The sequence below is a fragment of the Oncorhynchus kisutch genome, linkage group LG6 (genome assembly GCF_002021735.2).
Source record: "Oncorhynchus kisutch isolate 150728-3 linkage group LG6, Okis_V2, whole genome shotgun sequence".
Classification (NCBI taxonomy): Eukaryota; Metazoa; Chordata; class Actinopteri; order Salmoniformes; family Salmonidae; genus Oncorhynchus; species Oncorhynchus kisutch.
Window position 1 is genome coordinate 81,666,184 of NC_034179.2, and position 23,938 is coordinate 81,690,121.

At 44.8% G+C, this 23,938-nt stretch overlaps 1 protein-coding gene across 2 annotated transcripts in view; it reads right to left on the reverse strand.

The window, feature by feature from the left end:
• The window catches only part of LOC109886463 (synaptotagmin-C-like), a 48,242-nt gene that overhangs the window by 18,627 nt on the left and 5,677 nt on the right, over positions 1-23,938 (reverse strand). For both annotated transcript variants that reach the window (XM_031827910.1, XM_031827909.1), the window contains 5 exons: positions 16,384-16,677; positions 15,396-15,822; positions 8,044-8,430; positions 7,344-7,458; positions 227-409 (listed from right to left, as the gene is read on the reverse strand). In XM_031827910.1, the coding sequence (XP_031683770.1) occupies positions 227-409; positions 7,344-7,458; positions 8,044-8,430; positions 15,396-15,543 (833 nt within the window). In that variant the 5' untranslated portion in view covers positions 15,544-15,822; positions 16,384-16,677. The remainder of the gene's footprint in view (positions 1-226; positions 410-7,343; positions 7,459-8,043; positions 8,431-15,395; positions 15,823-16,383; positions 16,678-23,938) is intronic.

Below are 23,938 nucleotides of genomic sequence, written 5' to 3' on the forward strand. Positions count from 1 at the left end.
ATACACTATTTAGTCCATAATGTAAAAGTATATACTGGTGATAAAAACTGCCCACTGTGTGATACTTGACACTGCAATGATAGAGTTTCTAGGGCAAGTACCTTAACTCAGCTGTGATGACAGAGCAGCTGTTGATCCTCTGTCTAAGCCTTAATGTAATGTATATTTAACAGTGCACTCAGACCGAGGTGTGAAGAGGATTAATTAAGTGAATCGGTTCCCTCACTTGAAGGCGTAGCGCAGGAGGAAGCTGATCTTGCCGCAATTGTCCCCTGCTTTCCCTTCCCCCTGGTCGCCCCCACGCAGTCTGTAGAGTTCCGGTTTGATTTGGCCAATGCTGGTCACCTGCTCGCTCTTCTCCTCACCATGGAAATCAGGGCTGGACAACTGGTGAGTCATGGGCTTGGGCCTGGGGAGAGAGAAGGGCTTAATAGACACATTAACACTCACTGAAGAGACGGAGAAGTTCTCTTTTTTACAACCAAATCTACATTTTTTAAGTAAATGGCATGTTATAGAAGGGTCCAGACACCTTTTTTGTGATTTCAGTTGTTTTTGAGAAACTTACCCCAACCAGAAAAACCCTTCATTATCCTCGTTGTGCAGTACGGGGGCCCTGATAAAACATGAACAAATGCTCCAAAAACACCCAAATACATCCTTTTAGAAACGGAAACGTTCTCAGTATAGTGATGCAGGTCTTTCGATGTTGTACATATGAAATTGTGTCATTACGAATTTTATCGGCAATCTTATATTCCATTTTGTGCTACTCGAGCCATTTCCCCAATCCACCTGTTCCATTCCCTGTTTAGACTGCTGCTATAGGTAACTGCCAAATTAAATGGGTTGGCGCCCCCCCCTTGGGTTGTGCCGTGGCGGAGATCTTTCTGGGCTATACTCAGCCTTGTCTCAGGTAAGCTGGTGGTTGAAGATATCCCTCTAGTGGTGTGGGGGCTGTACTTTGGCAAAGTGGCTGGGGTTATATCCTGCCTGTTTGGCCCTGTCCGGGGGTATCATCAGATGGGGCTACAGTGTCTCCTGACCCCTCCTGTCTCAGCCTCCAGTATTTATGCTGCAGTAGTTTATATGTCGGGGGGCTAGGGTCAGTCTGTTATATCTGGAGTATTTCTCCTGTCTTATCCGGTGTCCTGTGCGAATTTAAGTATGCTCTCTCTAATTCTATCTTTCTCTCTTTCTTTCTCTCTCTTGGAGGGCCTGAGCCCAAGGACCATGCCTCAGGACTACCTGGCATGATGACTCCTTGCTGTCCCCAGTCCACCTGGCCGTGCTGCTGCTCTAGCTTCCACTGTTCTGCCTGCGGCTATGAAACCCTGACCTGTTCACCGGACGTGCTACCTGTCCCAGACCTGCTGTTTTCAACTCTCTAGAGACAGCAGGAGCAGTAGAGATACTCTCAATGATCGGCTATGAAAAGCCAACTGACATTTACTCCTGAGGTGCTGACTTGCTGCACCCTCGACAACTACTGTGATTATTATTATTTGACCATGCTGGTCATTTATGAACATTTGAACATCTTGGCCATGTTCTGTTATAATCTCCACCCGGCACAGCCAGAAGAGAACTGGCCACCGCTCATTGCTTGGTTCCTCTCTAGGTTTCTTCCTAGGTTTTGGCCTTTCTAGGTAGTTTTTCCTAGTCACCGTGCTTATACACCTGCATTGCTTGCTGTTCGGGGTTTTAGGCTGGGTTTCTGTACAGCACTGATATATCAGCTGATGTACGAAGGGCTATATAAATACATTTAATTTGATTTGATTTAAAGGAAACTCCATAATAAAGGGTCTTAATAGGGCTAGGGCGCTGGACTTCCACGAGCCGCCAGAACAGCTTCACTGGTTCTACAAATGCCTGGAACCTACTGTGTGGAAGTACATTGCAGAATAATATTGAAGACATCAAAACTATGAAATAACACATATGGAATCATGCTTTCAATATGTATCCCTCATTTACTCAAGTGTTTCCTTCATTTTGTCAGTTGCCTGTAGAATGGACGTAGTATCGCTCAAGTCGCAACAAAACGGAATATGACGTTATGGATCATGTTCGTAATGACACATTTTCATGTGTACCACATCTAAAGACCTGCATCACTATACTGAGAGCTTTGCCGTTTCTAAAAAATATTTATTTGGGTGTTTTTGGAGCCTTTTTTCATGTTTTTTTCAGGGCCCCCCTCCAGCACAACCAGGATGAGGAAGTGATTTGCATGTTTGGAATAAATTTCCCAAAAACAAGTGAAATCACAAAAAAGGTGTCTGGACCCTTCTATAACATGGCATTTACATCAAAAATAGAAACAGGGTTGGAAAAAAACGAACACACACAAAAAGATCGATAGGGTTAATTCACAGACATACATTCACTGGAGAGACAGACAGGGTTAATACTCAGAATAACACTCAGAAAATGTATACACTAGACAACCAATCACAGAAATGTGATGACCCTTATATAATATAATTATCACATACTTAAAAATATATACAGTACCAGTTGAACATTTGGACACACCTACTCATTCAAGGGGTTTTCTTTATTTTTACTATTTTCAACATTGTAGAATAATATTGAAGACATCACAACTTTGAAATAACACATAGGGAATCATGTAGTAACCAAAAAAGTGTTAACATATCAAAATATATTTTAGATTTAAGATTCTTCAAAGTAGCCACCCTTTGCCTTGATGACAGTTTTGTACACTTTTAGCATTCTCTCAACCAGCTTCATGAGGAATGCTTTTCCAACAGTCTTGAAGGAGTTCACACATATGCCTAGCACTTGTTGGCTGCTTTTCCTTCACTCTGCGGTCCAACTCATCCCAAACCATCTCAAGTGGGTTGAGATCGGGTGATTGTGGAGGCCAGTTCATCTGATGCAGCACACCATCACTCCTTCTTGGTCAAATAGCCCTTACACAGCCTGGAGCTGTGTTGGGTCATTGTCCTGATGACAAATAAATGATAGTCCCACTAAGCCCAAACCAGATGGGATGGCATTTCGCTGCAGAATGCTGTGATAGCCATGCCATTGTTAAGTGTTCCTTGAATTCTAAATAAATCACAGACAAGTGTCACCTGCAAAGCACCATCACACCTACTCCTCCATACTTCACGTTGGGAACCACACATGTGGAGATCATCTGTTCACCTACTTTGACTCTCACAAAGACACGGCGGTTGGAACCAAAAATCTCAAATTTGGACTCATCAGACCAAATGACAGATTTCCAATTGTCCATTGCTCATGTTTCTTGGCCCAAGCAAGTCTTTTCTTCTTATTGGTGTCTTTGAGTAGTGGTTTCTGTGCAGCAATTCAACCATGAAGGCCTGATTCACACAGTCTCCTCTGAACAGTTGATGTTGAGATGTGCCTGTTACTTGAACTCTTGAACTCTGAAGCATTTATTTGGGCTGCAATTTCTGAGGCTGGTAACTCCAATGAACTTATCCTTTGCAGCAGAGGTAACTCTGGCTCTTACTTTCCTGTGACGGTCCTCATGAGAGCCAGTTTCATCATAGTGCAAATGCACTTGAAGAAACTTTCAAAGTCCTTGAAATTTTCCGCATTGAATGACCTTCATGTCTTAAAGTAATGATGGACTGTCATTTCTCTTTGCTCATTTGAGCTGTTTTTGCCATAATATGGAGTTGGTCTTTTACCAAATAGGGCTATTTTCTGTATTTGGCTCAAACGCATTCAGAAGGTAAGAAATTCCACAAATTAACTTTTAAGAAGGCACACCTTTTAATTGAAATGCAGGTGACTACCTCATGAAGCTGGGTGAGAGAATGCCAAGAGTGTGCAAAGGCAAATGGTGGCTACTTTAACGAATATCAAATATCAAATATATTTTGATTGGTTTAACACTTTGTGGTTACTACATGATTCCATATGTGTTATTTCATAGTTTTGATGCCTTCACTATTATTCTACAATGTAGAAAATAGTAAAAATATAGAAAAACCCTGGAATGAGTAGGTGTGTCCAAACATTTGACTGGTACTGTATACACAGTGCATTCGGAAAGTATTTAGACCCCTTGATTTTTCCCCACATTTTGTTACTTTACAGCATTATTCAAAAATGGATTAAATAGTTTTTTCCCCCTCATCAATCTACACAGAATACCCCATAATTCCAAAGCAAAAACAGGTTTAGACATTTTTTCAAATGTATATATATATAAAAAAAAACTAGTATTCAGACCCTTTACTCAATACATTGTTGAAGCATCTTTGGCAGAGATTACAGCCTCAAGTTTTCCTAGGTATGACGTTACACGCTTGGCACACCTGTATTTGGTGAGTTTCTCCCATTCTTCTCTGCAGATCCTCAAGCTCTGTCAGGTTGGATGGGGAGCATCGCTGCACAGCTATTTTCAGGTCTCTCCAGAGATGTTCGATCGAGTTCAAGTCTGGGCTCTGACTGGGCCACTCAAGGACATTCAAAGACTTGTCCCGAAGCCACTAATGCATTGTCATGACTGTGTGCTTAAGGTTGGAAGGTGAACCATCGCCCCAGTCTGAGGTCCTGAGCGCTCTGGAGCAGGTTTTCATCAAGGATCTCTCTGTACTTCTGTACTTTGCTCTCCCAGTCCCTGCTGCTGAAAAACATTCCCACAGCATGATGCTGCCACCACCATGCTTTACATGGTTCCAGGTTTCCTCCAGACGTGACACTTGGCATTCAGGCCAAAGAGTTAAATCTTGGTTTCATCAGACCAGAGAGTCTTGTTTCTCATGGTCTGTGAGTCTTTAGGTGTCTTTTGGCAAACGCCAAGCGGGCTGTTATGTGCCTTTTACTGAGGAGTGGCTTCCGTCTGGCCACTTGGATTGGTGGAGTGCTGCAGAGATGGTTTTCCTTCTGAAAGGTTCTCCCATCTCCAAAGGATAACTCTGGAGCTCAATCAAAGTGACCATCGGGTTCTTAGTCACCTCCCTGACCAAGGCCCTTCTTCCCCAATTGCTCAGTTTGGCAAGGAGACCAAAGGACAGATTTCCAATTGTCCATTGCTCATGTTTCTTGGCCTAAGCAAGTCTCTTCTTCTTATTGGTGTCCTTTAGTAGTGGTTTCTTTGCAGCAATTCAACCATGAAGGCCTGATTCACACAGTCTCCTCTGAACAGGAGGGCTTGGTGGTTCCAAACTTCTTCCATTTAAAAATGGTGGAAACTGTGTTTTTGAGGACCTTCAATGCTGCAGAAATTATTTTGTAGCATTCCTCAGATCTGTGCCTGGACACAGAGCTCACGGAGCTCTACAGACAATTCCTTCAACCTCAAGGTTTGGTTTTTGCTCTGACATGCACTGTCAACTGTGAGACCTTATATAGACAGGTGTGTGCCTTTCCAAATCATGTCCAATCAATTGAATTTACCACAGGTGGACTCTAATCAAGTTGTAGAAACATCTTACGGATGATCAATGGAATCAGGATGCATCTGATCTCAATTTTGAGTCTCATAGCAAAGGGTCTGAATACTTATGTAAATAAGGTATTTCTGTTTATTATTTTGAATACATTTGCAAACATTTCTAAAAACCTATTTTCGCTTTGTCATTATGGGGTATTGTGTTAGGATTTATGAGGGCAAAAAATGATTTAATACATTTTAGAATAAGGATGTAACATAACAAAATGTGGAAAAAGTCAAGGGGTCTGAATACTTTCCATCGATATAGATATAAACTAAAAAAATAAAAAAAAGAAATGTCCCTTTTTCAGGACCCTGTCTTTCAAAGATAATTCGTAAAAATCCAAATAACTACACAGATCTTCATTGTAAGGGGTTTAAACACTGTTTTCCATGCTTGTTCAATGAACCATAAACAATTCATGAACATGCACCTGTGGAAGGGTCATTAAGACACTAACAGCTTACAGACGGTAGGCAATTAAGGTCACAGTTCTGAAAACTTAGGACACTAAAGATGCCTTTCTACTGACTCTGAAAAACACCAAAAGAAAGATGCCCAGGGTCCCTGCTCATCTGCGTGAACGTGCCTTAGGCATGCTGCAAGAAGGCATGAGGACTGAAGATGTGGCCAGGACAATAAATTGCAACATCCGTACTGTGAGATGTCTAAGACAGCGCTACAGGGAGACAGGAAGGACAGCTGATCGTCCTCACAGTGGCAGACCACGTGTAACAACACCTGCACAGGATCGGTACATCCGAACATCACACCTGCGGGACAGGTACAGGATGGCAACAGCAACTGCCCAAGTTACACCAGGAACGCACAATCCCTCCATCAGAGCTCAGACTGTCCACAATAGGCTGAGAGAGGCTGGACTGAGGGCTTGTTGGGGGCTGTTGTAAAGGCAGGTCCTCACCAGACATCACCGGCAACAACTATGGGCACAAACCCACCGTCGCTGGACCAGACAGGACTGGCAAAAAGTGCTCTTCATTGACGAGTCGCGGTTTTGTCTCACCCGGAGTGATGGTCGGATTTGTGTTTAGTGTCAAAGGAATGAGCGTTACACTGAGGCCTGTACTCTTGAACGGGATCAAGTTGGAGGATCCTTCATGGTCTGGGGGCGGTGTGCCACAGCATTATCGGACTGAGCTTGTTGTCATTGCAGGCAATCTCAACGCTGTGCGTTTTGGGTAAGACATCCTCCTCCCTCATGTGGTACCCTTCCTGCAGGCTCATCCTGACATGATCCTCCAGCATGACAATGCCACCAGCCATACTGCTCGTTCTGTGTGTGATTTCCTCCAAGATAGGAATGTTAGTGTTCTGCCATGGCCAGCGAAGAGCCCGGATCTCAATCCCATTGAGCATGTCTGGGACCTGTTGGATCAGAGGGTGAGGGCTAGGGCCATTCCCCCCAGAAATGTCTGGGAACTTGCAGGTGCCTTGGTGGAAGAGTGGGGTAACATCTCACAGCAAGAACTGGCAAATATGGTGCAGTCCATGAGGAGGAGATGCACTGCAGTACTTAATGCAGTTGGTGGCCTCTCCTGATACTGACTGTTATTTTTGATTTTGACCCCCCTTTGTCCAGGGACACATTATTCAATTTCTGTTAGTCACATGTCTGTGGAACTTGTTCAGTTTGTGTCTCAGTTGTTGAATCTTATGTTCATACACATATTTACACATGTTAAGTTTGCTGAAAATAGTTGACAGTGAGAGGACATTTCTTTTTTTGCTGAGTTTATAGATAGATAGATATATCACATCCTGCATATTTTGATCAATCACACACAAATTCACTACATATACCATAACCTCTTTGTAATCACCAACACAGAGAACACACACAAGCAAACAAGCACACACACACATTACAGTACTGACCGTGCAGTGACTTGCTGCTGGGAGTGGGCATTGGGCATGTCTTTGTGGGGTGGGGCGGCTCCCCCATCAGTGGTGGGGGGCAACTCTGGAGACGTCTGGCTCAATTTAAGATTCCCTAGACAGAGAGAGACAGAGACAGAGACAGAGACAGAGACAGAGAGAGACAGAGAGAGACAGAGGGTTACAGAGAGATACAGAGGGAGAGAGAGAGACAGAGAGAGAGACAGAGAGAGAGACAGAGAGAGACAGAGAGAGAGACAGAGACAGAGAGAGAGACAGAGAGAGAGAGAGAGAGAGAGAGAGAGAGAGAGAGAGAGAGAGAGAGAGGGCAATACAGAAAATGTAGTGCAGAGAATAGAAGGGGGATAGAGAGAAGAAAATAGGTGTTTGTATAGAAAGTGAAGCTGGTTCTACTGTAAAGAGATTGTTGTGTCTTATTTCTTCAGTTTATGGGGGGGGTTGTAGTGCATTTAGCAATGTGCTGCACCATTTCAAGATGTGTTAATAATACTCTGGCTAGACATACCGTCAGTGGAGTTAAAATGTAATATAGTACAGAACATTTTGTTGATATAAATATGATATGTTGCTATAGTACAAGACTTAAAACACTGTACACATACTATACGCAAACTCTGTACACATGCTATAATAAAGCCACTCCAGTATCAGTGGGGTGAGATCAGGCGTTCCTTCTCACCAGCGTTGTTGGGGTAGGAGTCCATGTCCAGGTAGGAGTGTTCTTGGGTCTGCTCCGGGCCTCCCACCACGCCCCCCACCCCCTGGCCACTCTCCACCCCCACCAGGTCAGAGAAGTGGGGGTGATGCTGCTGGGACTGGGCCAGGGAGGGGTAGAGTGAGGAGTGGGACGCCTTCCTCTGCATGACAGGAGGTAGGAGGGAGGCCCCCCCACTGCCGCCCATCCCACCCACACCCCCGGGCATCAGCCCCGATGTCAAGCTCAGGCCCCCACCCTCCTTGTCTCGCCATGGCAACCAACAGAGCTTCCAGGAGACAAAGAGAGAGACTGAGAGAAGGACGATCCCGCAGAATGTCACAATCACCGACAACAGGCTGACAGAGATCTCTGGAGGACGAGAGGAGAGAGGGAAGGATGGAGAGAAGAGAGACAGAGGGTGAGTTTGTTTGGCAATGATGGATGAAGACTCAATACTTCAACCTCATCATCTAAAATACCAAAAAGCCTCATGTCACATTATTCAGTATCCTTCACATTGTTTATTCTCTCAATTAAGCCTCCTTTTTCCACTCGTCATCACAAATAGCCCCTATCAGCCCAAAATCCACTAAATCCCACATCATCAGAGCAGAGGGACAACACACTGTGAGAGTAATGTGATACGCCGCTTCAGATGCCATTTTGAATATGGCAGCTTAAACATGAGCAAACGTTGGTGGACTGATAAACACCACAATAAAAATACTAACACCCACAATGATATTTCCTGTGATGTGATTAGGCCTGTGCTCGTGGTTATGAGCTTTTAATCACTGACGGCTAAAATATTTTGTCTGAGGGGAAAACGGGGGGGGGGGGGGGGGGGTGAGTCATCCTGGTGAGAGAAAAATAAGTAAAAAAGCGTGGTTTCAGCACCAGTCTGGTGGACAGCTCCTCCAGCCCTATCCAATACACAGACTAGAGGCCTGCCAATCACCTGAGGCTGTTGTCTAGGTGTTGAGCGATCAGTGTTGGACCTGGAGTATGTCTCTCTTTAGCTGTCTTTCTATCGCTCTCTCTCTTTTTGTCTGTCCATCTCTCTATTTTTCCTTCCCCATCCCTCTCTTTCTATCACCCTCCCTATCTCCTCCTATCCCTCTTAATATTTCTGTCTCTCGGTCTCCCCATCTTTCCTTCCCCCTCTCTCTCTCCCTCTCTTCCTATCTCCGTCTCTCTTTTTTGTGCATCTGTTTATCTATCTTTCCTTCACCCTCTCCCTTCCTTTCCCTGGCTCTGTCTTTCCTCGATTCAATCCGAAGTGGCTTTGTGGGCATGACAAAGACACAAACATTGTTCAATCATTCAAAAGATATTGAAACTATATCTATAACTCACTGACAACGAGACTGAGAGTAAATGAGTACATGAGACAACAGCAGCCAGTGCGAGACACTCCTCTACCCCTAGGGTGCATCTCCTGGAATTCTCTATGCCTTCCTTCTGTCTCTCTCTCTCCATCCCTTACCCCTTGCTTTAGTCTTCTCTCACATCCTCCATTGCTCTCCTTTTTCCGTGCTGTCTTATTTAGCCACTCTCTCGTCCATCTCTCCCCCTATTCTCCTTCTCTCTCTCCCTTCTTTTCTCTCCTTCTCCCGCCCTTTCTCCATCATTCTTCCCCTCCTCTCCTCTCTCTCTCTCCCTCTCTCTCTCTCTCTCTCTCCTCTCGCTCACTGTCGTGTATTATTCATCAGTCTATGTATGACATTAATCAGCACTTGTTCAAAGGATATGATCAGAGAGAAAGAGGGAGAGTGAGAGAGAGAGAGAGAGAGAGAGAGAGAGAGAGAGAGAGAGAGAGAGAGAGAGAGAGAGAGAGAGAGAGAGAGAGAGAGAGAGAGAGAGAGGGAGAGAGAGAGGGGGAGAGGGGGAGAGGGCGAAAGGGGAGAGGAGCCCTAAGGGAGAGAAGAGAGATGGAACGAAAGAGGTGGTGGGAAAGAAAATGAGCGGGGGAACGAGAAAGGAAAAAGGGAAGAAGAAATAAGGACAGAGGGAATAGGTGTAGTGCATGATAAGAGAGAGAGGGAGATTCTGAGGGAAGAGAGGGGGGAGAGGAGAGAGGCTGTAGGGGCGGGCCAGATAGAGACAGATTGGTAACCATGTTGAAGCAGACATATTGGCTGACTGGTCACATTCAGGATAGGATACAGCCAGGTTAATATAGTCAACATCTACCAACATGCCACGCCACAGAAGAAAACAAAAAGAGATAATGATGGAAGAGAGAAAGAACAAGAGAATGAATGATGGAGAGAGATGGAGGACAGACAAGGCAACGAGGATTTAGAGAGAGAACTAAAGAGGGAAGGGGTTTAGGATGGTAGAGAGAGAATAACAGTGTGTGTGTGTGTCTACATGCGTGTGTTTGTGCATGTTTGTGTGTGTGTGTGTGTGGCAGCTCAGGGAGCATAGATATGACAGGGCTGTGTGTGGTGGGAGACTGTCAGCAGGAAAACGTTGTTTATTCATTAGTCTTTCAGGAGGTCAGGTGCTCATAGGTTAGTCCTAAACCACACAGCCTAACCGTTAACGTGTGCGTGTGTGTGAGTGTGTGTGTGTGTGTGTGTGTGTGTGCGTGTGTGTGTGTGTGTGTGTGTGTGTGTGTGTGTGTGTGTGTGTGTGTGTGTGTGTGTGTGTGTGTGTGTGTGTGTGTGTGTGAGGGGGGTAGCTTGGCGGAGGCAGGCGGGGTTGGTTCTTCTGAGACAGAAACCCAGCATGGGGCAGATTGACACCGGCTGTCAATCAGTAAGTGATGTATCCAACTGGGAGTTTTTCAGGCAGAACATCAAACAGCTCACACCCACCCTGCTTACACAAGCCATTGATTGACAGACAGGCGACGGATGGCGGATCCTGTACTGCCCAGAGGCCCTTGCTTTGGTTTATCACGTCATTACCCAGAGGCTATCCGCTAACGCCTCCCACCAAACCCACTGCATGATGACATCCTGCACTGTGTCACACAAATCTCTAGGTGCTCCATGCAGTAGATCCAGCCTAATCTACACTACAGCACACTGATCCACACGCATCCCCTCTAATCTACACTACAGCACACTGATCCACACGCATCCCCTCTAATCTACACTACAGCACACTGATCCACACGCATCCCCTCTAATCTACACTACAGCACACTGATCTACACGCATCCCCTCTAATCTACACTACAGCACACTGATCCACACGCATCCCCTCTAATCTACACTACAGCACACTGATCCACACGCATCCCCTCTAATCTACACTACAGCACACTGATCTACACGCATCCCCTCTAATCTACACTACAGCACACTGATCCACACGCATCCCCTCTAATCTACACTACAGCACACTGATCCACACGCATCCCCTCTACTCTACACTACAGCACACTGATCCACACGCATCCCCTCTAATCTACACTACAGCACACTGATCCACACGCATCCCCTCTAATCTACACTACAGCCCACTGATCCACATGCATCCCCTCTAATCTACACTACAGCACACTGATCCACACGCATCCCCTCTAATCTACACTACAGCACACTGATCCACACGCATCCCCTCTAATCTACACTACTGCACATTGATCCACACGCATCCCCTCTAATCTACACTACAGCACACTGATCTACACGCATCCCTTCTAATCTACACTACAGCACACTGATCTACACGCATCCCCTCTAATCTACACTACAGCACACTGATCCACACGCATCCCCTCTAATCTACACTACTGCACATTGATCCACACGCATCCCCTCTAATCTACACTACAGCACACTGATCTACACGCATCCCTTCTAATCTACACTACAGCACACTGATCCACACGCATCCCTTCTAATCTACACTACAGCACACTGATCCACACGCATCCCCTCTAATCTACACTACAGCACACTGATCTACACGCATCCTCTCTAATCTACACTACAGCACACTGATCCACACGCATCCCCTCTAATCTACACTACAGCACACTGATCTACACGCATCCCCTCTAATCTACACTACAGCACTCTGATCCACACGCATCCCCTCTAATCTACACTACAGCACACTGATCTACACGCATCCCCTCTAATCTACACTACAGCACACTGATCCACACGCATCCCCTCTAATCTACACTACAGCACACTGATCCACACGCATCCCCTCTAATCTACACTACAGCACACTGATCCACACGCATCCCCTCTAATCTACACTACAGCACACTGATCCACACGCATCCCCTCTAATCTACACTACAGCACACTGATCCACACGCATCCCCTCTAATCTACACTACAGCACACTGATCTACACGCATCCCCTCTAATCTACACTACAGCACACTGATCCACACGCATCCCCTCTAATCTACACTACAGCACACTGATCCACACGCATCCCCTCTAATCTACACTACAGCACACTGATCTACACGCATCCCCTCTAATCTACACTACAGCACTCTGATCCACACGCATCCCCTCTAATCTACACTACAGCACACTGATCTACACGCATCCCCTCTAATCTACACTACAGCACACTGATCCACACGCATCCCCTCTAATCTACACTACAGCACACTGATCCACACGCATCCCCTCTAATCTACACTACAGCACACTGATCCACACGCATCCCCTCTAATCTACACTACAGCACACTGATCTACACGCATCCCCTCTAATCTACACTACAGCACACTGATCCACACGCATCCCCTCTAATCTACACTACAGCACACTGATCCACACACATCCCCTCTAATCTACACTACAGCACACTGATCCACACGCATCCCCTCTAATCTACACTACAGCACACTGATCCACACGCATCCCCTCTAATCTACACTACAGCACACTGATCTACACGCATCCCCTCTAATCTACACTACAGCACACTGATCCACACGCATCCCCTCTAATCTACACTACAGCACACTGATCCACACGCATCCCCTCTAATCTACACTACTGCACATTTCTGCCACCGCTCCAAAACCTCTCCATGAGAATCCACACAGGACCAGAATGCTGCTGGGACTGCAGCTAGCTAGCGCCACCACTCATCCACTCTGCTGTGTAGAATTCATTCAAAGGGATCTGGGACGATGCTCCATATTTACAATTAGCCAGGTTGGGATTGCACTTGGACTCTTTGGTTTGCCCTATAAACAGAGGGCTGGACCTTCGTTATCAATTTGGAAATGTCTCATGAATATTTCAAAGTGTTCCGGAGGTGCCCTGATTTGTTGTGGGGGTGCTAGCCAGCCCCTCAGGGCAACCCTGGCATCAGAACCCAGATAATAACTCTTCTTCAGGATATTCTGCTCTATCCCACAATACACATTACTACAGCCAGGAGTTTTACCTGGGATTTTTTCTTGCTAATGTCACTTGGACAGAAAAACACATGGCTAATGATTCCTGTATGTTAGTGTGCTGTTAATGATCCCTATATGTTACTGTATGTCACTGTGTGTTGTTAATGATTCCTGTATGTTACTGTGTTGTTAATGATCCCTGTATGTTTCTGTATGTTACTGTGTTGTTAATGATCCCTGTATGTTTCTGTATGTTACTGTGTTGTTAATGATCCCTGTATGTTACTGTATGTTACTGTATGTTACTGTATGTTACTGTGTTGTTAATGATCCCTGTATGTTTCTGTATGTTACTGTGTTGTTAATGATCCCTATATGTTTCTGTATGTCACTCTGTGTTGTTAATGATTCAAGTATGTTGCTGTGTGTTACTGTGTGTTACTATGTTTATAATGATTCCTGTATGTTACTGTTTGTTACTGTGTTGTTAATGATTCCTGTATGTTTCTGCATGTTACTGTGTTGTTGATTCATGTATGTTAGTATGTGTTAATGATTCCTGTATGTTACTGTATGTTACTGTGTTGTTAATGATCCCTATATGTTTCTGTATGTCACTCTGTGTTGTTAATGATTCAAGTATGTTCCTGTGTGTTGCTGTATGTTACTATGTTTATAATGATTCCTGTATGTTACTGTTTGTTACTGTGTTGTTAATGTTTCCTGTATGTTACTGTATGTTACTGTTTGTTACTGTGTTGTTAATGATTCCTGTATGTTACTGTTTGTTACTGTGTTGTTAATGATTCATGTATGTTAGTATGTGTTAATGATACCTGTATGTTACTGTATGTTACTGTTTGTTACTGTGTTGTTAATGATTCCCGTATGTTAGTGTGTTGTTAATGATTCCTGTATGATTTTGTGGTATCCAATTGTCTTGTCTCTACTATCTTGTCTCATCGCTACAACTCCCGTACGGACTCGGGAGAGACGAAGGTTGAAAGTCATGCGTCCTCCGATACACAACCCAACCAAGCCGCACTGCTTCTTAACACAGCGCGCATCCAACCCGGAAGCCAGCCGCATTAATGTGTCAGAGGAAACACTGTGCACCTGGCAACCTTGGTTAGCGTGCACTGTGCCCGGCCCGCCACAGGAGTCGCTGGTGCACGATGAGATATCCCTACCGGCCAAACCCTCCCTACCCCGGGCAACGCTATGCCAATTGTGCGGACCTCCCAGTCGCGGCCGGTTACGACAGAGCCTGGGCGCGAACCCAGAGTCTCTGGTGGCACAGCTGGCGCTGCAGTACAGCGCCCTTAACCACTGCGCCACCCAGGAGGCGTTACTGTGTTGTTAATGATTCCTGTGTGTTACTGTATGTTACTGTGTTGTTAATGATTCCTGTATGTTACTGTATGTTAGTGTGTTGTTTATGATTCCTGTATGTTACTGTATGTTACTGTGTGTTACTGTGTTGTTAATGATTTCTGTATGTTACTGTATGTTAGTGTATGTGAATGATTCCTGTATGTTACTGTATGTTAGTATATGTGAATGATTCCTGTATGTTACTGTATGTTAGTGTATGTGAATGATTCCTGTATGTTACTGTATGTTAGTGTATGTGAATTATTCCTGTATGTTACTGTATGTTAGTGTATGTGAATGATTCCTGTATGTTACTGTATGTTAGTATATGTGAATTATTCCTGTATGTTACTGTATGTTAGTGTATGTGAATGATTCCTGTATGTTACTGTATGTTAGCATATGTGAATTATTCCTGTATGTTAGTGTATGTGAATGATTCCTGTATGTTACTGTATGTTAGTATATGTGAATTATTCCTGCATGTTAGTGTATGTGAATGATCCCTGTATGTTACTGTATGTTAGTGTATGTGAATGATTCCTGTATGTTACTGTATGTTACTGTATGTTAGTGTATGTGAATGATTCCTGTATGTTACTGTATGTTACTATGTTGTTACCTGTTTCGTGCTGCTGTCCCCTCATCATGTAGACGAAGTCTCGGCAGCTGGCTTCATGGCTGTCCTTCGCTGAGGAGTGTAAGCACAACTCCTCCACCAGAGTGAGTGCCTTCTTACACAGGTGGTCTTCATCCCAGTCCCCCGACATCCTCCAATCCGCATTGCACTCCCACCCCCAGTCAACCAATCACAGCACAGCACTCGCCGCCCTCACCAAACGGACGGCACCTGGGTGAGAAGAGGTTCGATCCGACCACGTTCCTTAGAGGGTCTGGAGAAATGGGTGGGGCCGGTGGAGATTGGACCAATCCAGGAATAAGGGGAGGGGCTCTGTCAGGTGCTGTCTACTTAGGCGGAGTCTAGCAGAGACCCTCCATGTCTGACACGCCCATAAATGTGTGAGCCAAACCCACCCCGTTGTCTTTTCCTGAGAGGAATGAATGGAAAAGATTAGGAAAAAGAAGATAAAAGACGATGTATAAATAGGTACTGTTATCATTGTACCAATTGGTGTTTTCATGCAAATATTCTCAAATCTGCATAAAACAATGTCCATTTTCCCACCAGAGGTGAATTTCCATCAAACTAACCCATTGTGGATAAACATCTGTGTTTATCCTATGTACCGGATAAAACATGTAAATTAAACGGGGTACAGATGGTTTTGTCACAAAAACTGTGGCGATAAATAGCATTCTTGGCAAATCAGGTTTTGGCGCATGCTCTCTAGACAAGTTCACTGATATGATAATTATGGTTATTATATCAATATTTGCGCATGAAGGCATTCCCGTTACCATTTCTCAGATAACTAGTTTTACAGACACAAAAAGATCCAAACATGTCGAATGAACAAATTGTCTGTCGGACATTTCCTGTTTCCATCAGCCTTGACTTATTTTATATGTCAGGTAATTCATCTGCGTTTAATGGTTGGATGGAAACCTGGTTTATGGTACATTTGTATTTCTGTTTTATGTCAACATACCTGTATTAGAGTTGTTTGTAAAGCCTAGGAGTCCCTGTCCTGTTTGAAATGTCTTCTCCACCAAGATACAGCTGAACAACACTTGGTTATGCTTCCAACAAAGTCATAACCTTATACTAGTTTGTGTTCTTCTTTTTCTAATGTCACAGAGATAGGGATAGCTCTAACAGCATTTAGAGCACGGTTCAGCTCTGGGTAATGTAGTTCCAAGCAGATTCAATGGAATGCAGTAGTTTTCCTGGTTTTCCTCCAACCTAGATTCATAGAATGTCTTAAAAATGGCTCCAACATCACCTGAAAGACAATGACAACACATTACTGAATGAGGTCAAGAACAAAATCCACAGAGATTGTGATAGAGATTGTATTACAATGGTTACACAAGGGTATTACATTGAATTTGTCTCTTGTTGTTTGGATGCTCTCAGTAGTACACAGAATGTAAAATCCCAGGACAGTTAGTGTTTCAGTGCACATACAGACAGACGTTGTGTCCTCTTTGTCCTTTTGTCAGACAACTCTATTTCCAGAGCTCCTTAACATTCTCCCTTTGTTTTGAACTCATTCTGTCTCCAAAAAGCAGGTCAGTGCCCCAACTTTTTCGTTCTCTATAGCTCTCTCCCTTTCTCACGGTCTGTGTGTCTGCAGGGATATATGGTAGAAATATGTCTAAAAATGCATAAATGAATGAATGTCTACATTCACAGTAATAGCTGGCAATCTGTAATAAGATTTCTCATCAGTGAGGTGTCTGCTGCCAGAACGTCCAATGAGACGTCGTATCAGTGAGAGGTAGGCCCACTTGTCCAATGAGACGTCGTATCAGTGAGAGGTAGGCCCACTTGTCCAATGAGACGTCGTATCAGTGAGAGGTAGGCCCACTTGTCCAATGAGACGTCGTATCAGTGAGAAGTTGGCCCACTTGTCCAATGAGATGTCGTATCAGTGAGAGGTAGGCCCACTTGTCCAATGAGACGTCGTATCAGTGAGAGGTAGGCCCACTTGTCCAATGAGAACCCGGTTCGGCCAAAGGAACATCTATTTATCATTTGATGATTCTGGCTCTGTGAAATGTCAGCATCAGTCTTTGTGCAGTGACTGACAACCTCCCTAGCAAAGTGTTGCTTATATGTCCATCTATCTCCCTGGCCATCAATCCATCAATCCATCACAGCATTAAGAAGAGACACATTTCAATCAGGACAAGACTCAGAACAGGACATGTTGGTGCCATTTCTCCTTCCTCATCTCTCTCTCTCACTCTCTCTCAAACACACTCTTTCTCTCTTTCTCTTTCTCTCTTTCTCTCTCTCTCTCTCTCTCTCTCAAACACACTCTTTCTCTCTTTCTCTTTCTCTCTTTCTCTTTCTCTCTCTCTCCCTCTCTCTCTCCCTCTCTCTCTCAAACACACTCTTTCTCTCTTTCTCTCTTTCTCTTTCTCTCTCTCTCTCTCCCTCTCCCTCTCTCTCTCAAACACACTCTTTCTCTCTATCTGAAAACTTCTGATAGGCATATTAGGTTCGTCAATTCGTCTGGAACAGGTTCAGAAAGGAAACTCAGACTCAACCAGGTCCATTTATCTGTCCGTCTCAGCTCGCTCCATTGTAAAAAATGAGTCTGAGATTAGCGTATTAAAACGCTACCCCCAACCCAACACCCCAGTCTGTATCCCCGCTCCACTCCCCTCCATCCAGACTGAGATAGTAAATCTTTCTGAGTGTGACTTTAAAACCCAGCATATCTCAATCTGAGGAATGGCTGTCTGGCACCAAACTGGTCCTCTCAAATGGCAGCAAGAACATCAGGGGGAGGCAGGAAAAGAGAGGGGAGAGAAAGAGAATGTGTATGGATGTGTCTGTGAAAGAGAATGAGATGGTATGAGACAGAGAATGTGTATGGATGTGTCTGTGAGAGAGAATGAGATGGTATGAGAAAGAGAATGTGTATGGATGTGTCTGTGAGAGAGAATGAGATGGTATGAGAAAGAGAATGTGTATGAATGTGTCTGTGAGATGGTATGAGAAAGAGAATGTGTATGGATGTGTCTGTGAGAGAGAATGTGTATGGATGTGTCTGTGAGAGAGAATGAGATGGTATGAGAAAGAGAATGAGATGGTATGAGACAGAGAATGTGTATGGATGTGTCTGTGAGAGAGAATGAGATGGTATGAGAAAGATAATGTGTATGGATGTGTCTGTGAGAGAGAATGAGATGGTATGAGACAGAGAATGTGTATGGATGTGTCTGTGAGAGAGAATGAGATGGTATGAGAAAGAGGGGAGAGAAAGGAGCGAAATGGACATTAGATGAAAGGAGGGAGAGGAGGAGATGAAAGGTAAGTAGAAAGGAATGGAATGGAGCAGGAGGCAGTGTTGGTGACATAGCAACAATAGTAATCAAGGTCTGGCTGTGCAATTTACTAGAAGCAAAATATTTACAGAGCCTCATTATTTACTGATAAATATCAGACACGTAGAGACTCATCTCTTCCTCCATACAACACTCTATACTGAGATGCTCACAGCCACAAAGGAACACAAACCTCCCACAGACATTCCATTGACTGCTGCCCTGTTTTAAATCAATAACCTTAGGCAACCAATACACCAACAGAGACCGGTCAACCAGGAAGGTCACTGTCCAATCGCACTACAGCGACGGGACAGCAGGGAAGGTATTTGTCTAATCACACTACAGAGACTGGAAAACCAAGGACGTGCTCTGTCCAATCACAATAGACAGACAAGGCAACCAGGAAGGTCACTGTCCAATCAAACAACAGAGAATAGGTAAGTGGTGTGAGGTCACTGTCCAATCACAAAATGGTGGTAAATTCACTGCTCAAACACCCAACATGGACTCGGGAACCAGGAAGGTCACGTTCCAATCACAAAACATTAATCTGGCACCAGTAAGGTCACTGTCCAATCATGTAGCAGAGAGCAGCCAGGCGCCCACTAAGGTCAGAGACGGATAACCAAGGCTACAGCCCAATCTTATGGCAAAAAACAGATGGTTAGTAAAGTCACTGTCCAATCAGAGACCCCCTCCAGCTAAACACATTTAACATGTGATGAATGATGTTGACTGAAAGTGCACCTAACCACTGGTTTTAGGCCAGATGTTTCTTTGGGCCTATAATGGGTGAGGCTTGTATTTGCTTTGGGACAACTGATTCTGGGCATGCTCTCGGGCCTTCTCTCTCTCTAGAGTGTGATGAATCTCTGAGGTTGTGGCAGTTTGTTCATTTGTTAAGAAAAGCCAAAAAGGCAGAAGAGGAGGAGAGGAGTGAATGTGTGAACTGTGACACATTGAAACCCAAAAAGCACGCATTTCACACACAGGGGATCATAGGAGAGGAGCGTAAATCTCAGCTCATTCACTGGGTTTCCTCTATTATGCAGAGATTATAGTCATGTCAGCACGTCCTTTGAAATATTGCACATTATTTCACATCAGACGTCAGTCTTTCTTGAGGGACTTCACTTTTCCTTCCACCGCAACAGAAGTGGTGAATTCGACCAAAGGGCGAAGCAGTTTGGATTACTTTCAGAGACAAATCAAACATTTGGATGGGTTTAGAAGATTTCATCGTCTCCTTCTCATATGCACGGCTGACTTTCACTCTACAGGCTCAGCAACTGTTACCTTTTAACAGAATTCCTTTGCTATTCGAAGTAACGCTATGTCTGAAAAATGACAACCTATGTGTTTGATAGAGAAAATGTAAACGAGCAAAGACAGGTTGTGTGAAAATTTGCACGATGCAAGAAGAGACAAAGAGAGGTATCCATGAGGTACAGCTAATGAGATGTTTCAGCCACATCTCAATGAAGCTGATGGGATTATTTTCTATTAGCTCCCTCTTCTTTTTGGTTTCTTTTACCTGTAGTCATCTCAAATCTACCTCTCATTACTTTCAGGAATGTTTTGTTTTCTCCTGAGGAAAGATGACCTATTATGATGTTACACATCTAGTAGCTTAAAAAGCAACAGGATATTCCACAGAGTGTTGTATGCAGAGTGTTTTGATTCATTTCACAGAATGGCATTTTCATAAACAATATGATTGTTAAAGTTTTCTATTTCACTACCTCACTTTAAAAAGCACAGCTCTGTTCTCTTCTCTTGAGTTCTTTAGGATACTGCCCTTCTCTACTCTACTCTACCATCCTCTCCTCTACTCTACCATCCTCTCCTCTACTCTACCATCCTCTCCTCTAATCTACCATCCTCTCCTCTACTCTACCATCTCTCTCTAAACTCTACATCCTCTCCTCTACTCTACCATCTCCTCTACTCTACCATCCTCTCCTCTACTCTACCATCCTCTCTCTCTCTACCATCCTCTCTTACCCTCCTACTCTACCATCCTCTCCTCTACTCTACCATCTTCTCTACTCTACTCTACCATCCTCTCCTCTACTCTACCATCCTCTCCTCTACTCTACCATCCTCTCCTCTAATCTACCATCCTCTCCTCTACTCNTACCATCCTCTCCTCTACTCTACCATCCTCTCCTCTACTCTACATCCTCTCCTCTACTCTACCATCCTCTCCTCTACTCTACTCTACCATCCTCTCCTCTCCTCTACCATCCTCTCCTCTACTCTACCATCCTCTCCTCTACTCTACCATCCTCTCCTCTACTCTACCATCCTCTACTCTCCTCCACCATCCTATACTCTCCTCTACCATCCTCTCCTCTACTCTACCATCCTCTCCTCTACTCTACCATCCTCTCCTCTACTCTACCATCCTCTCCTCTACTCTACCATCCTCTACTCTACTCTACCATCCTCTCCTCTACTCTACCATCCTCTCCTCTACTCTACCATCCTCTCCTCTACTCTACTCTCCTACCATCCTCTCCTCTCCTCTACCATCCTATCCTCTCCTCTACCATCCTCTACTCTACTCTACCATCCTCTCCTCTACTCTACCATCCTCTACTCTCCTCTACCATCCTCTACTCTCCTCTACCATCCTATCCTCTCCTCTACCATCCTCTACTCTCCTCTACCATCCTCTACCATCCTCTACTCTCCTCTACCATCCTATACTCTCCTCTACCATCCTATACTCTCCTCTACCATCCTCTACTCTCCTCTACCATCCTCTACTCTCCTCTACCATCCTCTACTCTTCTCTACCATCCTATACTCTACTCTACCATCCTCTCCTCTACTCTACCATCCTCTACTCTCCTCTACCATCCTATACTCTCCTCTACCATCCTATACTCTCCTCTACCATCCTCTACTCTCCTCTACCATCCTCTACTCTCCTCTACCATCCTATACTCTCCTCTACCATCCTCTACTCTCCTCTACCATCCTCTACTCTCCTCTACCATCCTATACTCTCCTCTACCATCCTCTACTCTCCTCTACAGTCCTCTACTCTACGCTACCATCCTCTACTCTACTCTACCATCTTCTCCTCTACTCTACCATCCTCTCCTCTCCTCTACCATCCTCTACTCTACTCTACAATCTTCTCCTCTACTCTACCATCCTCTCCTCTAATCTACCATCTTCTCCTCTCCTCTACCATCCTCTACTCTCCTCTACCATCCTATACTCTCCTCTACCATCTTCTCCTCTCCTCTACCATCCTCTACTCTCCTCTACCATCCTATACTCTCCTCTACCATCCTATACTCTCCTCTACCATCCTCTACTCTCCTCTACCATCCTCTACTCTCCTCTACCATCCTATACTCTACTCTACCATCCTCTCCTCTACTCTACCATCCTCTACTCTCCTCTACCATCCTATACTCTCCTCTACCATCCTCTCCTCTCCTCTACCATCCTCTACTCTACTCTACCATCTTCTCCTCTACTCTACCATCCTATACTCTCCTCTACCATCCTCTACTCTCCTCTACCATCCTCTACTCTCCTCTACCATCCTCTACTCTCCTCTACCATCCTCTACCATCCTCTCCTCTACTCTACCATCCTCTCCTCTACTCTACCATCCTATACTCTACTCTACCATCCTCTCCTCTACTCTACTCTACCATCCTCTCCTCTCCTCTACCATCCTCTCCTCTACTCTACCATCCTCTCCTCTACTCTACCATCCTCTCCTCTACTCTACCATCCTCTACTCTCCTCCACCATCCTATACTCTCCTCTACCATCCTCTCCTCTACTCTACCATCCTCTCCTCTACTCTACCATCCTCTCCTCTACTCTACCATCCTCTCCTCTACTCTACCATCCTCTACTCTACTCTACCATCCTCTCCTCTACTCTACCATCCTCTCCTCTACTCTACCATCCTCTCCTCTACTCTACTCTCCTCTACCATCCTCTAACTCTCCTCTACATCCTATACTCTCCTCTACCATCCTCTACTCTACTCTACCATCCTCTCTCTCTACTCTACCATCCTCTACTCTCCTCTACCATCCTATACTTCTCCTCTACCATCCTATACTTCCTCTACCATCCTCTACTCTCCTCTACCATCCTCTACCATCCTCTACTCTCCTCTACCATCCTATACTCTCCTCTACCATCCTATACTCTCCTCTACCATCCTCTACTCTCCTCTACCATCCTCTCCTCTACTCTACCATCCTCTCCTCTACTCTACCATCCTCTCCTCTACTCTACCATCCTCTCCTCTCCTCTACCATCCTCTCCTCTACTCTATCATCCTCTACTCTACTCTACCATCCTCTACTCTCCTCTACCATCCTATACTCTCCTCTACCATCCTCTCCTCTACTCTATCATCCTCTACTCTACTCTACCATCCTCTACTCTCCTCTACCATCCTATACTCTCCTCCACCATCCTCTCCTCTACTCTACCATCCTCTACTCTCCTCTACCATCCTATACTCTCCTCTACCATCCTCTACTCTCCTCTACAGTCCTCTACTCTACGCTACCATCCTCTACTCTACTCTACCATCTTCTCCTCTACTCTACCATCCTCTCCTCTCCTCTACCATCCTCTACTCTACTCTACCATCTTCTCCTCTACTCTACCATCCTCTCCTCTAATCTACCATCTTCTCCTCTCCTCTACCATCCTCTACTCTCCTCTACCATCCTATACTCTCCTCTACCATCCTCTACTCTCCTCTACCATCCTCTACTCTCCTCTACCATCCTATACTCTCCTCTACCATCCTCTACCATCCTATACTCTCCTCTACCATCCTATACTCTACTCTACCATCCTCTCCTCTACTCTACCATCCTCTACTCTCCTCTACCATCCTATACTCTCCTCTACCATCCTATACTCTCCTCTACCATCCTCTACTCTCCTCTACCATCCTCTACCATCCTATACTCTCCTCTACCATCCTATACTCTACTCTACCATCCTCTCCTCTACTCTACCATCCTCTACTCTCCTCTACCATCCTATACTCTCCTCTACCATCCTATACTCTCCTCTACCATCCTCTCCTCTCCTCTACCATCCTCTACTCTACTCTACCATCTTCTCCTCTACTCTACCATCCTATACTCTCCTCTACCATCCTCTACTCTCCTCTACCATCCTCTACTCTCCTCTACCATC